The following is a 12,407-nucleotide window of genomic DNA, read 5'->3' as shown; positions in this document are numbered from 1 at the left end:
CTAGAACCAAAAGGGGAAAAGTAGTTCAGCTAGCAGAACTTATTTTCATAAACAGGTTAACCAAATGAGAATATTCATCAAAGCCAAGCAGAAATATTATATGCTCTTGGAGGACTAGTTTCAGACATAGTTTAGGGATGGCTACTGGGACAAAGCTTGAGATAGCTCCTGATTTCTGAAACTTACCCAAATCCTCTGAATCAGTTTTGATCCATCTTGGTGGGTGATTTTTAAATAAAGTGATGACGGGAGAATAAAAATCAGCATATTGGCAGAAGTTACCCCTGTGGCAAACCAAGCACATAGATTTTGTTATAACAGACTAGTTGATGTGACCCACAGTAAAAGGCATTTCTTAATCAAATATAATTTGAATACTGTACCTACAACTCCAAAAATATCCTTCATGGAAGGTATGAAAATAACTAACAAGTTAATGATCGCCAGAAGGATCACCGTAACCACAACGTGACGGCACAAGTGAAATTTGGTTTTTCTAGTAAGCTCAAATATAGAAGAACGCACCTGCAAAGGAAAAAAAAAAAGAGCTATTGCAATCAAAATTTGCATAATTTCCCTTACTAATTCCCTCCATGGTTTTGTATAATGCACTTAAGATTTGCTTGACTCCAAATTCATTCTAGAGAACTTAGGCTACAATCCTAACATCACTTACTTGGGAGTAAGCTCTTTTGAATTCAACAGTATTTACTTCTGAGAAAACTTGGTTAGGATTGCACTGTTAGACATGGCAATGTGTTTGTGAGTATAAGAGAGAGAGAACATACTATCTGCATTTCCACCAGATGCTATTTATTACAGCTGCAGGCTTTTTATGTTAACATCATTTGTTCTAGTGTCAAAATTAATTACTCTTCTGCCAGGATGAAATTCATTCTTCCTCTCATAGAGCTTAGCAAATCAGACTCACAACAGGAAAGGATGAACATTTTCCTGCACCAAGATATGTCACATTTCTGCCTTCCGCTGGCTAACTGAGCCCATACTGTGGAATGGGATAGTGCCCACTTAGGAATTCACAGGCACTATCCTGCATTAATTTATTTGCTTTTTAAATTAAATTTCTATGCTGCCCTATATCCAAAGATCATAGGGAAGCTTACAATATAAAAAACACAACAATATAAAGAATAATAGCAAACAAAAGCAATACCCCCAGAGTTTAAAAGGCTACAGATTGCTTAATGTAGCCAAAGCCCTGTAAGAAGATGAATGTTTCTGCCTGACACCTAAAGATAGGTAACAAAAGTGACAGGCAAGCTTCCCTGGGGAGAGCATTCCACAAATGGGGAGCCACTGAGGAAAAGGCCCGTTCTCATGTTGCCACCCTCCTGACATCTCACAGAGGAGGCACACAAAGAAGGGCTTCAGATGATGATTGCAGGGTCCAGGTCAGTTCAAATGGGATGGGGCGGTTCTGAGCCACTTAAGGGCAATCAGGACAGATTCTGCTAGTTTATCACCTGCTTCACTGCCCAGCAGTTTTCCTGCCTGAGCTGACAAGAGCTGGTCTTGGAGGTGGTGTTGAGGACTCTAGGATTGCTGGTTATGGGGGACTTCAACATCCATGCCACGATCACTGGCTCTGGGGTGGCTCAGGACTTCATGGCACTGCTATTGTTTACTTGCACTTTTTCTGGGGGTGGGGCAGAGGGTTGATTTTAAACTGTAGGCCACCGTCAGCAGGACCAAATCTAAATGAATCTATGCAGCAATCTGATAGTTGTTCCTAGGAAATGGTAAGACATCTCCAAGTGAACAGGAGCCTCAGACTTACAGTGAAAAATAACACTGGGACTGTGAGGATGACTGCAGCTATGACAGCAACACGGACTGTCAAGATGAGGATGTCATCTTTATTCTGATACTTGTGAAGCAGATCTGACGACACGGTTTCTGCAGGGAAGACAAAGAGAGAACTGTTCCAGCAATTAAGCAATTAATTCATAGAAGCTGTCACTTGGCAAGAGCCACCTCAAACAACAAGTGATTAATCTGCAGGCAACAGGGATGGCGGTGGAGCAGCCTGGATAGAAAACAGCGTTTTAACTCATGCTCCACTGAACCGCAAAGATCAAATTCGGCCTGAAACCTGGTGTACACTTGCCAGAGAGTAAGTCCCATTCATTTCAGTGGAGCTCAGTTCCCAGTTGTGCTAATGTCCAGTATGGGTGTGAGCCACCAATCTGCCTGGGCCTGAACGCAGCGAGGAAGTGAGAGGAAAAGAACCCCAATACTCGGAGCATTTGCTTCAGTTAGTCCCTGTTTAAATCAAACAGGTTGCAAGCACAAACAATGCAAAAAAGTGACATTTTACAAATAAATTTATGAAATTATTTTAACTTGGGATATTAGGACAATTTAAACAGTCGTTTTATTTGTAAATAAGAAGCTAGGATAACTGCTCCACCCCTACCCAGTGGGCCCAGGCAGATGTTCCTCCCCTCCTGCTAAGAATGAAATGACTGGGGGCAGTGCTCTGGTTTGTGTACTTCCCTGCCCCCAAACACTTGGGAATGCAAGTATGATGTCAAGGGCCAAGGAAATGCCACTTTCAAATAAGCAAAAGATATCTCAATTTTGACGTTACGTTCTGTGCACGGTGAGGAAACAAGAAAGCAGCACTTCGACCATTTACAAAATTCAGAAAACAGACAGAAACAAACAAACACACCTTTTAGTTTCTTTTTCTCTAAATGTACTGAAAAGCACAAGAGGTGAGTAGCCAAAAATAGTCACTTACCATAAAATGTCAAATAGCCAAAAATAGCAGTCAAGAAGTACATGACAAACATGGCGAAGAAAGAGATTCTTGAAACCATCTGCATTTTCTTCTGCGAACGACTGGAAAAAAATAAATGGGGCAATGGGGGAAGTTATGGAATAATTGGAACTATACTTGAATGTATGCCATTTAACAGGAACAAGTCTGAAGACCGTTGAGATCTCAAGGAGGAGCACTGTACGGGAATGGTTTGGGGTAAACAACTGTCCACACCATACCACTTCATTGTCCACCTTCTTGAAATGGTAACGATTAAAGGGCTGGTTTATAGGTGGCTTTCCCTATATGTAAGGAACCATGACCCTTTTACTTAACACAACAATTAAGGTTTGAAGCCCACACAATTAAGGTAAAAAGAGATAACAATGGCATTGTGGTTTTTAAAGTTTAGCGAAGACCAGGAAAACAAATCTCCAATTAATTTAGGGAGCCCTTGATTCCTGGGTGGGGAGTGGTAATTTCCCCCCTCTCTGCTACAGAGATTCCAACAGAGTATCAAGTCCAATCTAGTAAGGAAAGGTCCATGTGGTTTGCTTGCATAAGGTGCTCGGTTCTTCTTGTTTTAGAAATAACTAACACTTTTGGTTTCTAGGAAATAGCAGTTCAGGGCAGGGGCTGCCAGCCATTGTACAGACCACCAGACTAGATGACTTATAAGTCTGCCTCAGTTAAGCAATTCCTGTGAGGAGTCCACTATCTTTCTATAAATGAATCCATTATAGGAACATTGCATAATTATAGAGGTGCCAGCTCTAGCTGGAGATTCCTGGGGCACCAACATTTTGAAATGATCCTGAAATCTATGTAAGGTTAAGGAGTTTTTATATGGTCCACACATTCACAAAACAGAGGAGGCCCCAGCTAATCTCAGAATTCAGCAAACTTTTGCCTTCCAAATGCTCTTGTAAGTAGCACCATGTTGGCAGCGATTTTTCTTTCTTTTTGAAAATGGAAGCTAGTATAAAGCATATAAGATTGAAAGCTCCAGAAAATAACATTGACAATGCTGCTAGCTCCTGTACCAGATATAGCTGCCTTTGAGGCAGACACCAGTTATTGGCTGCGCTTTGGCATTGCCTTGTATAAAGTGATGGTTCACACTGTTTCTGTCTCTGCTAACAGCTGTGTAGATCTAAGGAGAGCCCCATATTTGTTATGTTGCCACCCTCAAACCCCCTGGGTGAGCCAAGTCTTCCTAGATGACGAGCAGGTCCTGCTGCTTTTCTCAAATTAAAGTTATTTTCTCTTAGCAGTGCAGAGTGCAACTCAGTACCAACGCTCTACAGACAAAGCAGTTTGCTTTAATAACAAAACAGTGGTTTCTCTCTTACTCTTTAAGTTCACAGTAGATTGGAAGGACCGAGGGATGGCACACAAATGCAAATGTAATGGTAGGCAAAGCGTACACGGTCTGTTTGGAAAACAAAAACAAAACTATGAGTCAGGAGGGAGAGACGTAGTCCCTCCAAATGTCATTAAGAAAATCGTCATCGTTTCCAATATACAAGTTTGAATTTTCTGTGCTCTTCAACTGGGATTGTCAACGTTTTGCTCTGGCGGGGTTCTGGTTTTTTTTATAGTTGCATATCATGTGAAGCGGTGCCCAGTGCTGCAGTGCAATGACCAGGAAAGTCCCATGAAATGGAATGGAATCCAAAGGTTCCCTTGCTCTGATGAAAGGTGTCTTTCTGTTTGTGGATGGAAGCCTTTGGATCCAACCTACTGCGTTTTTGCCATGATTTGAAACCTTAGGAGCTCTGCCTAGAAAAACATGGCTTTCATGGGACTGGGGACACCTGTTAAATAACAAGCATATACAATGATGTTTGAATACAAGGGAAACTACAGTGGTACCTCGGGTTACATACGCTTCAGGTTACATACACTTCAGGTTACAGACTCCACTAACCCAGAAATAGTACCTCGGGTTAAGAACTTTGCTTCGGGATGAGAAGAGAAATCGTGCTCCGGCGGCGCGGCGGCAGCGGGAGGCCCCATTAGCTAAAGTGGTGCTTCAGGTTAAGAACAGTTTCAGGTTAAGTACGGACCTCCAGAACGAATTAAGTACTTAACCCGAGGTACCACTGTATAGTGTTGGTGTTGCTGCTAATATGATTATTACATCTGATTGGCTGCACATATTTTCCTATGCAATCTGCTGTTCAGAATTATTGTCAAAATTTTCCCCAGGTCTTTGAACTCTTCAACCTTGGAAACAAAACCTAGGTAAAAATGTAATTTGCTCTGGTTGGAAAACTTGCGTTTGTCTAGGATTTCTTGCACAGTCTAGCTGCTGGCATGTGGAACAAAATGACAAAATGGTGTGGAAAGAAACGTACCTTGGAATTAATGGTGACATACTTGGGTTGGCACGTATCCACATAGGCAATGCTAGAGTTTGGAGACAGAGGTGCGGTGGCATTTTTCTCATCCAGGTGACAAGGAATTTCAAATTTCTTGTATACAACCTGGGATAAAGGACCACCATTGAAAAAATATCCAAAACAAATGACTTGATGCTGGAAGTTAATAATTTCATTCTAACCGAAACACCAAGCAAAACTTACCACTATGAGAAAAAATACCATGCAAGTCAGGGAAAATCCACTGGTGTAGCCGAGATACCCTGAGATAAAATCAAAGGAAAACTTATCCAGCAACTCATTCACATTTATTAACTTACTAACAGGTTAAATGTTTTAAGTTCTGGTGAATAATATGGAACATATTCCAATAACATGCGGGGAATACCTATGCCACTTTTGTCACAAATACTTTTCAAAGACACTGGCTTTCAGACAAAGCCAGGAGCAGCTGGCAGGGGAGTTGACCTGACCTTCTGTCACCCATGTTGCCCGTGCTTACCAGGAGGTAGAGGAAGAGGCAGCAATGAAGTCAGCATGGTGCAAACACACTGATGACAGCATCAGATTGGTTCTTGCTGTATGTTTATAATGGAACAAGTTCCCCTCCACCTCACCCCCTCTCTACTTCTTAGTAAGCAGCAGCTATATGAATGGCAGAAGGTTAGCTGACCAAATTGTTTTTTATTTGGTTGATTTATAGTTACATAACCAGGAGCAGGGTGACGTGGCAGGTGTGTGTGGGGGGGGTGCCACCGAAAGGCACTTACACGTTAATAATTATTGGTGTAAACCTAACTCTATTTACCACTGAATTCAGAGTAGACATGGTTAGGACTGCACTGTTAGTTAGCTTTTTTTAAAAAAAAATTTTTTTAAAAAAATTCCATTTTAACAATCCAATCAAATTTTTTTTAATAATTTTTTTTAAATGGTTAGCTTTTCATTTGGATTTTTATTTTTGACAACCATTTGTGTCACTCAAAAGGACACAATGCTTCTCCATGTTGAAGCAGGAGTAACACCAACGGTTCTGATAGCATATCTTTATATTTTTAGAATCCTGGCTCAAACAATTCAATCTTTGTGGGAGGAAAGATGATTCATTAAGGAGCAAACATCAAGTGGAATTGCAGAGGGTTCTTGACTGCGAAAGACAATTTTGTTGTCACATTCTTATCCTGTCTTCAAATGCACAGTGAAAAGTCTATAGGGTTTTCCCTGAATGGAGAAATCCAGTTAAATATCATGTATTATACCATGAAAAACAAATGGGCATTTTTCAGTGCACTAGTTTGGCTTCTGGAGAAGGAAAGGTTGTCTGGAGACATGGCAGCAACAGGCAGCTAAAAGGTGAATTGCTGAGGCCTCGTACAGAGCAAGGAGTGAAGGGTTGGCAAAAAGCGAAACTGTGGAAAGAGGGTTCTGGAGCCAGGCTTGGTGAGTGTCAAAGTCAATTAAAAATATCTTAGACTAATGAATGTCCCGAGGTGTTTACTAGTCTGTGCTTTATGTAGAATTGGTCACCTTTTCTTAAAGGTGATGTTTAACAGAACCTTCCCTTATTTTAGGAACAAAATATATGTTAACAGTATTTTTAAAAGAGCGAGAGAGAAAGAGGGAGAGAGACTAGCCAACTTTATTTACATTGCCTCAGGGGGAAAGAAATCTTTTTTTGGCCATAATCAGTGGTCAGAAATAGAAAATACCAAGCGACGACATTATTTTGTCTCAGGTTCAGACAGCCAGATGTAAATCAGACAGTACCAAATTGTACCTTAGGCTTCTTATATTATAAGGTTCCCTGTGCATAGTTTATTCTGGAGCTAAGGAATATGCTTGAAACAGAATGTGGCCTTCCATGATTGGAATATACCCTGAATATTAAGTCTAAGAACCATACTTCAAACTAAAGAAGGTATCTATCCTTACCTAAATTTTTAAGAAGACACAAGGGAAGGATTATACAGAACGTCACTGTTACAACAAGAAGCCTCCCATCCACGTACCAGGCCCTGTAAAACATTTTCAAAAGTGACAGGATAGCATCACTTTTTTTTACCCTGAATTCTCATATTTTTATACAGTTGGGGTTTCCCCCACCCCCTATTAAGTGACTAGTTGCTCAAAAAGATACTGTTTCCCAGGACAGGTATAAGTAAACAGCTATTAATATGAAGTTGCCTTTCTTGAATCTCAGCCACAGGAGTCTGCAAACATCACTTTTTCGTGGGAGTTATTAAGAAAAGGATTGCCCAAGTGCTAAGAGCTATGCCAGGGGTGGAGGGCAAAGCCATGCCAATTGGCATTAGACCTGCCTCAGGCTGTCAACATAGGAAAGGTTTGCTCAACCAGGCAGACAGTTATTTTGCAATATGTGCTGTGGCCATAAGACAACATGCACTGAATTAAAAGCCCTTGCTTCTAGGCGTATGATGTCTATTGTGATAAGCTGAGATATGAACAAATCCCGCCCCCCATCCACATATGTGGTCTCTTTGCTCCTTCCTTTGTGTGAGTTAGCAAACAAATCAGAAAGTCTCCTATTAACTACAGTTTTCTGTTTTGTCTGAACTGGGAAACTCAACAGCTTCAGAACAAGACAGAATATTAAAACAATGGTTTGGAGTTAAAATCCATATTCTAAAGCTGTTAACCATAGTTTCCTGGTTTGAGTGAAATGGGAAACTGTAGCAAATGGAAGACTTCCTGGTAGGTTTGCCAGATTGCATGAAGGAAGGAATAAAGGGGCCGCAAGTGCAGGCAAAAGGCTCGTTGATATCTCAGCCTATGAAGCAGAGGGGTGATTGTACAAACTCTCCCATTAACTCATTTCTCTGTACCAGGGTAGCCAATGGAGTGCTCTCCAAATGTTGTTGGATGCAACTCACATCATCCCTGACAAATGGCTATGCTGTCAGGGACTGATGGGAGTTGTGGTCCAACAATATCTGGAGAGCACAATGTTGGCTACCCAAGCTCTATACTTTGCAAAAGGAGCACTACGGAACATTCTGGCTGCTGCTTTTAAGCATAGCAAGCCTTCCAGTCAGGTATTAGAAATTGGTGCTGATGCTCAGCTAACTTTTATTCAGGGTAAAAAGGTAAAGGTAAAGGGACCCCTGACCATGAGGTCCAGTCGTGACCGACTCTGGGGTTGCAGCGCTCATCTCGCATTATTGGCCAAGGGAGCCGGCGTACAGCTTCCAGGTCATGTGGCCAGCATGACTAAGCCACTTCTGGCGACCCAGAGCAGCGCACGGAAACACCGTTTACCTTCCCGCCAAAGTGGTACCTATTTATCTACTTGCACTTTGACATGCTTTCAAACTGCTAGGTTTATTCAGGGTAGATCCATTGAAATTAATGGCCATGAATAACTTAAGTCTAGTAACAGGTTTGCTCTTAAGTAAAAGTTAGTTGAATACAACTGCTCAGTTTGTCTCTTTAGCACAGTGCTGGAGGCTGATGGGAACTGTAGTCCTAACCTCTGGAGGGTACCAGGCTGGTGAAGGCTGATCTAGCATGAAAAATACATATCTGTGAGTGGTTTGCCACTTCCCTAATGGCATTTTCTGTTCAGTTTAGTATATATTATATCTCAATGGTGTACCCCCCCAAGAACTTGAATAATAATGCTTTATTTATTATTATAGAGTTTTAAAAAACAACAACAACAACAACTGAAGCAGCACAGAATAGATAACTTCAGGCTTATATTTTGCTTCTTTGTATTTCTCTGCCTTTAATAATCCCATAAAAAGTTGTGATGTAACACCTAGCATTCAAAACCAGCAAGACAGGAGCCTATAACATTTCTAGCACAGAATACTTTTGATAAACCCCTGCCTTAGACCGACTAACCAATTAGTCCAGTCAGCAAAGCCACAAATTAAACTTACGAAAATGTTTCTTCTTCTCCCATAAGGAACTTTATGGCAGCAGGTAGTTCATTTTTAACTATGAAGAGATAGCTCAGCATTGCTGGGGAAAACAAGGTCTTGTTAGAAAGGGAACATAATCAGTCATGATGCCAAGACACTGCCGTGTGCTTGGTTTTTCTCTGTGCTATCCTCAGGGCCAATTCAAAGGAGTCTTTTTGTATATTCAGCTATGATATCCCCAAGTACAAAATACACACTATGGGTGGGTTCAGAGATTAATATTGCTGGTCCAATAAACTGTGGTATGTTGACATGTGAACGAGTGATGAGATTGAGGGCTCCCTCTTCCTCTTCTTGCACACCCAGATGCAGAGAAGAGTGCCTAGTCTGTTAAATTGCAATATCCCCATGTTATCTGGATGAGGAAACTATGGTTTTAACTGCTTCCAGCAAGCCAGGATTGCAAACCAGTATCAAACTGTGGTTGGCAATTCTGGCTTGCAGGTAGCACCCAAACTTCCGAGTGCAGATTACTGAAAATAAAGGGAACGCAGGAATGCTCAGGCTGCTTGCCCATTTCCAATGGACCAGAAATATTATGTCTGAACTTGCCCTCTGTTTGTGTATCTCACATGGATGTCTAAATGACACATGCCTGTATTGTCAGTAGCTTATGCCTTTAATATATGCATCAAAAGTGGCCCAATCCTTTCCCACTCACCATTTGTGTGCATTTTAAAGAGACAAGTCACTCAAAATACATCATTTGAAACTGAGACACACAGCATAAGTTTTTTTGTACTCAAGTCAGGAACCATAACGAAGTACAAAAGGTCTCATTTGAAGTGGCCTCCAGGCTTCAGTCTATGCAGTGAATATAACCCAGTGATAGTCCTATAGAAATAGAATAACTGGGCCAGCAAACCTCACATGATGTCATTAACATGACCCATACTAGGAAAGAGTTTCCCAAAAATAGGGTGGGGGAAAGGAATTGATAGACTTCCATCTATCCTTGGAAGCATACTGGTCTCTTTATTAGAACTGGCAGAAGGAGGAGCAAGGGCATACGGGCAGAAGGTGAATCCAAATAGCCAAGACAGCAGAAACACTAGATATACTTCCTAACGCATATTTATTACAATGCAGCGAGAATTTAAGTTTGAGCAGAGTACAGTGGTACTAGGGAGACTGAAAATGCCAAAAGGTCACCTTTAAGCACACAGCATTTACCTCCAGTGTTCTGAAGAGACGTGGATCCAAAAACAATAAACTTCCCCGGGGTGCCAAAGATTTGCTCGCCAAGTTTTTCATAAACCATGCAGCCTGGTTAAACCAAGTTAGAGAAGAGTCATGATATGATACAATAATGGCAAGTCATTTACAGTTCTCGCACTCTCATCTACACACACACCCCATTCATAATTCTGTGTTCATCTCTGTAGTCTATCCAGCTTATCATGCATTTCCAAAATGTCATTAGTTGTCACTTATACTTAGAGAGGTGGAGTTCAACACAAAATGAAATCTCCTTGCTCCCACCCCCTTGACATTTGTAATGCTTCTGTTCAAACACTTCAGTAAGCTCCTTTAACCTGAATATGTTTGGGCAAATGTACATATCTGAAACAGCAGGAAATTGAATATCAAGAGTTCTAGGAACAAGTGGAACACGAAGCATTGTAAAGCCCAATCATAGCATTTGCATCATCATCATTTTTTATTTTTTATTTGCCAGGTCATGTAACTAGGCAGACTGAGCTCTATGACCTCTCAGAGTATAACCACCAAACTTTTTATTTCACTTCAAATTCTTTCTTTAAAAATTCATTTTTGGATATAATCTTACAATCTGAGAAGAAAATATTAAAAAGGGTGAAAAGTTAAAAAGAAAAACATGATACAACACAATTCTTGGGCCACAATAAACCACCGAACATTTGAAGAGCTCTGCTGGATCTGATCAGTGGTTCATCTGGTCTAGAATCCTGTTTCATACAGTGACCAACCAGATGCCCCCGGAAGTTCACAAGCAGGGCATTAAGGAAACAACCCTTTCGTGTTGTTGATCCCTAACGGGTGCTGTTCAGAAACACACTGTACAGAAAATTAGAGAACCTTCCTGTTTCCAACAATGTTCGCTTCCTTTGACATGCTGAAGGATCTGCAGTCAGACCAAGGATACATTTCTTTAGGGTTAGCCAATACATAAGAACACTTTAAGTTGACATGGCACCAGCAGTAGGAATGTTCCTTTATCTAGCTTAGGAAATCGAGAGACTACATGCACTTCCTTTACGCACTGTTGTCATTTACACTGTGTCTTTATACCCTCCATCTTCTGGTACTTTGTTAAAGCACAAGATGGGGAGTTTGAGGCAGAAAATGCAATCTATCAAGAACTGGTTCTGCTCTGTTTCCTACAGTCTCACCTGAGTCTGTTTCTGCCTTCATGAATAGAAGGCTCGATTATCGCTTCCTTTGATACACTTCTGCAAGGCTTCAATTTCTCTGGTGAAGTAAAGTGCATTTAATGTTTTCTATTGTATTCAGGACCACTACTAAAGTTTTCCCCCCACACTATAATAGCACTGATGGGGGGGGGGGACACAAAAACATTTATTTTATTCTCCATATACTTCACCCCGTCACCTTCATTGCTATTGAATTGTACAATGTTCTTATGAATTACCTGTTTCCTTTGCACACAACAACAGGAGGTTTATTGAATAAATAGACAGCAACGTCACTGAAATCAAAAGCAACCTATAAAAAAAGGAAATAAGAAAGAAAAATATATCATCGTTATATAATAAGCCAGGTCCTGTACGGCACTGAATTTGGAACAGTAGTAGAAATATTGTTTCAGCCACTAGAAACAAAATGACTCGGTAGTGCTCTGGTGACAAGCAAATGGAAGTAGAGATATGGGGAAAGATACCACCCATTTAAATATCATCACAGCACAGGCTGCAGTGCTAGTAGGCTTCCATGCCAGTGGTGCTTGCAAATGTATAATGGGTTGCTATTACTTAACAGATATTGCATGGTAAGAGGAAAGGTAAAATGTAAAAATGCATGGACTGGCATTTTGAAGGCAGTGATGTTGCGTGGAGAGCACAAAATTTTATGCGGATGAGCAACACTGACTTGACAATCAACCTCTGTCTGGAAGCACCTTCAGTGATTCTGAGGGAGCCAGAGAGACCTCACAGGCTCATACATATCCCTGAGCGTCATGGGTTTCCTGTTTGTTTTTTGTTTGCCAATTCACATATGCAATTAAAAAAAACACCTGTCCATTCTAGAAGTTTATTTGATACTGTCATTCTTCTGATTCTGTCATTAAAGTGT

The 12,407-nt window shown here is 40.9% G+C and overlaps 1 protein-coding gene across 2 annotated transcripts in view; it reads right to left on the bottom strand.

Annotated features, from left to right (window-relative positions):
• Nucleotides 1-12,407, bottom strand: part of SLC38A1 (solute carrier family 38 member 1) — a 44,372-nt gene that overhangs the window by 6,243 nt on the left and 25,722 nt on the right. For both annotated transcript variants that reach the window (XM_081022367.1, XM_081022368.1), the window contains 11 exons: nucleotides 11,746-11,819; nucleotides 10,287-10,379; nucleotides 9,072-9,153; nucleotides 7,102-7,184; nucleotides 5,374-5,432; nucleotides 5,146-5,274; nucleotides 4,138-4,217; nucleotides 2,765-2,865; nucleotides 1,799-1,917; nucleotides 384-525; nucleotides 187-284 (listed from right to left, as the gene is read on the bottom strand). In XM_081022367.1, coding sequence (XP_080878493.1) covers nucleotides 187-284; nucleotides 384-525; nucleotides 1,799-1,917; nucleotides 2,765-2,865; nucleotides 4,138-4,217; nucleotides 5,146-5,274; nucleotides 5,374-5,432; nucleotides 7,102-7,184; nucleotides 9,072-9,153; nucleotides 10,287-10,379; nucleotides 11,746-11,819 — 1,060 coding nt within the window. The remainder of the gene's footprint in view (nucleotides 1-186; nucleotides 285-383; nucleotides 526-1,798; nucleotides 1,918-2,764; nucleotides 2,866-4,137; nucleotides 4,218-5,145; nucleotides 5,275-5,373; nucleotides 5,433-7,101; nucleotides 7,185-9,071; nucleotides 9,154-10,286; nucleotides 10,380-11,745; nucleotides 11,820-12,407) is intronic.

The sequence above is a fragment of the Podarcis pityusensis genome (assembly GCF_964106645.2).
Source record: "Podarcis pityusensis genome assembly, chromosome: 10".
In the NCBI taxonomy this organism is placed as follows: Eukaryota; Metazoa; Chordata; class Lepidosauria; order Squamata; family Lacertidae; genus Podarcis; species Podarcis pityusensis.
This window is presented reverse-complemented; position numbering and strand designations above follow the sequence as displayed.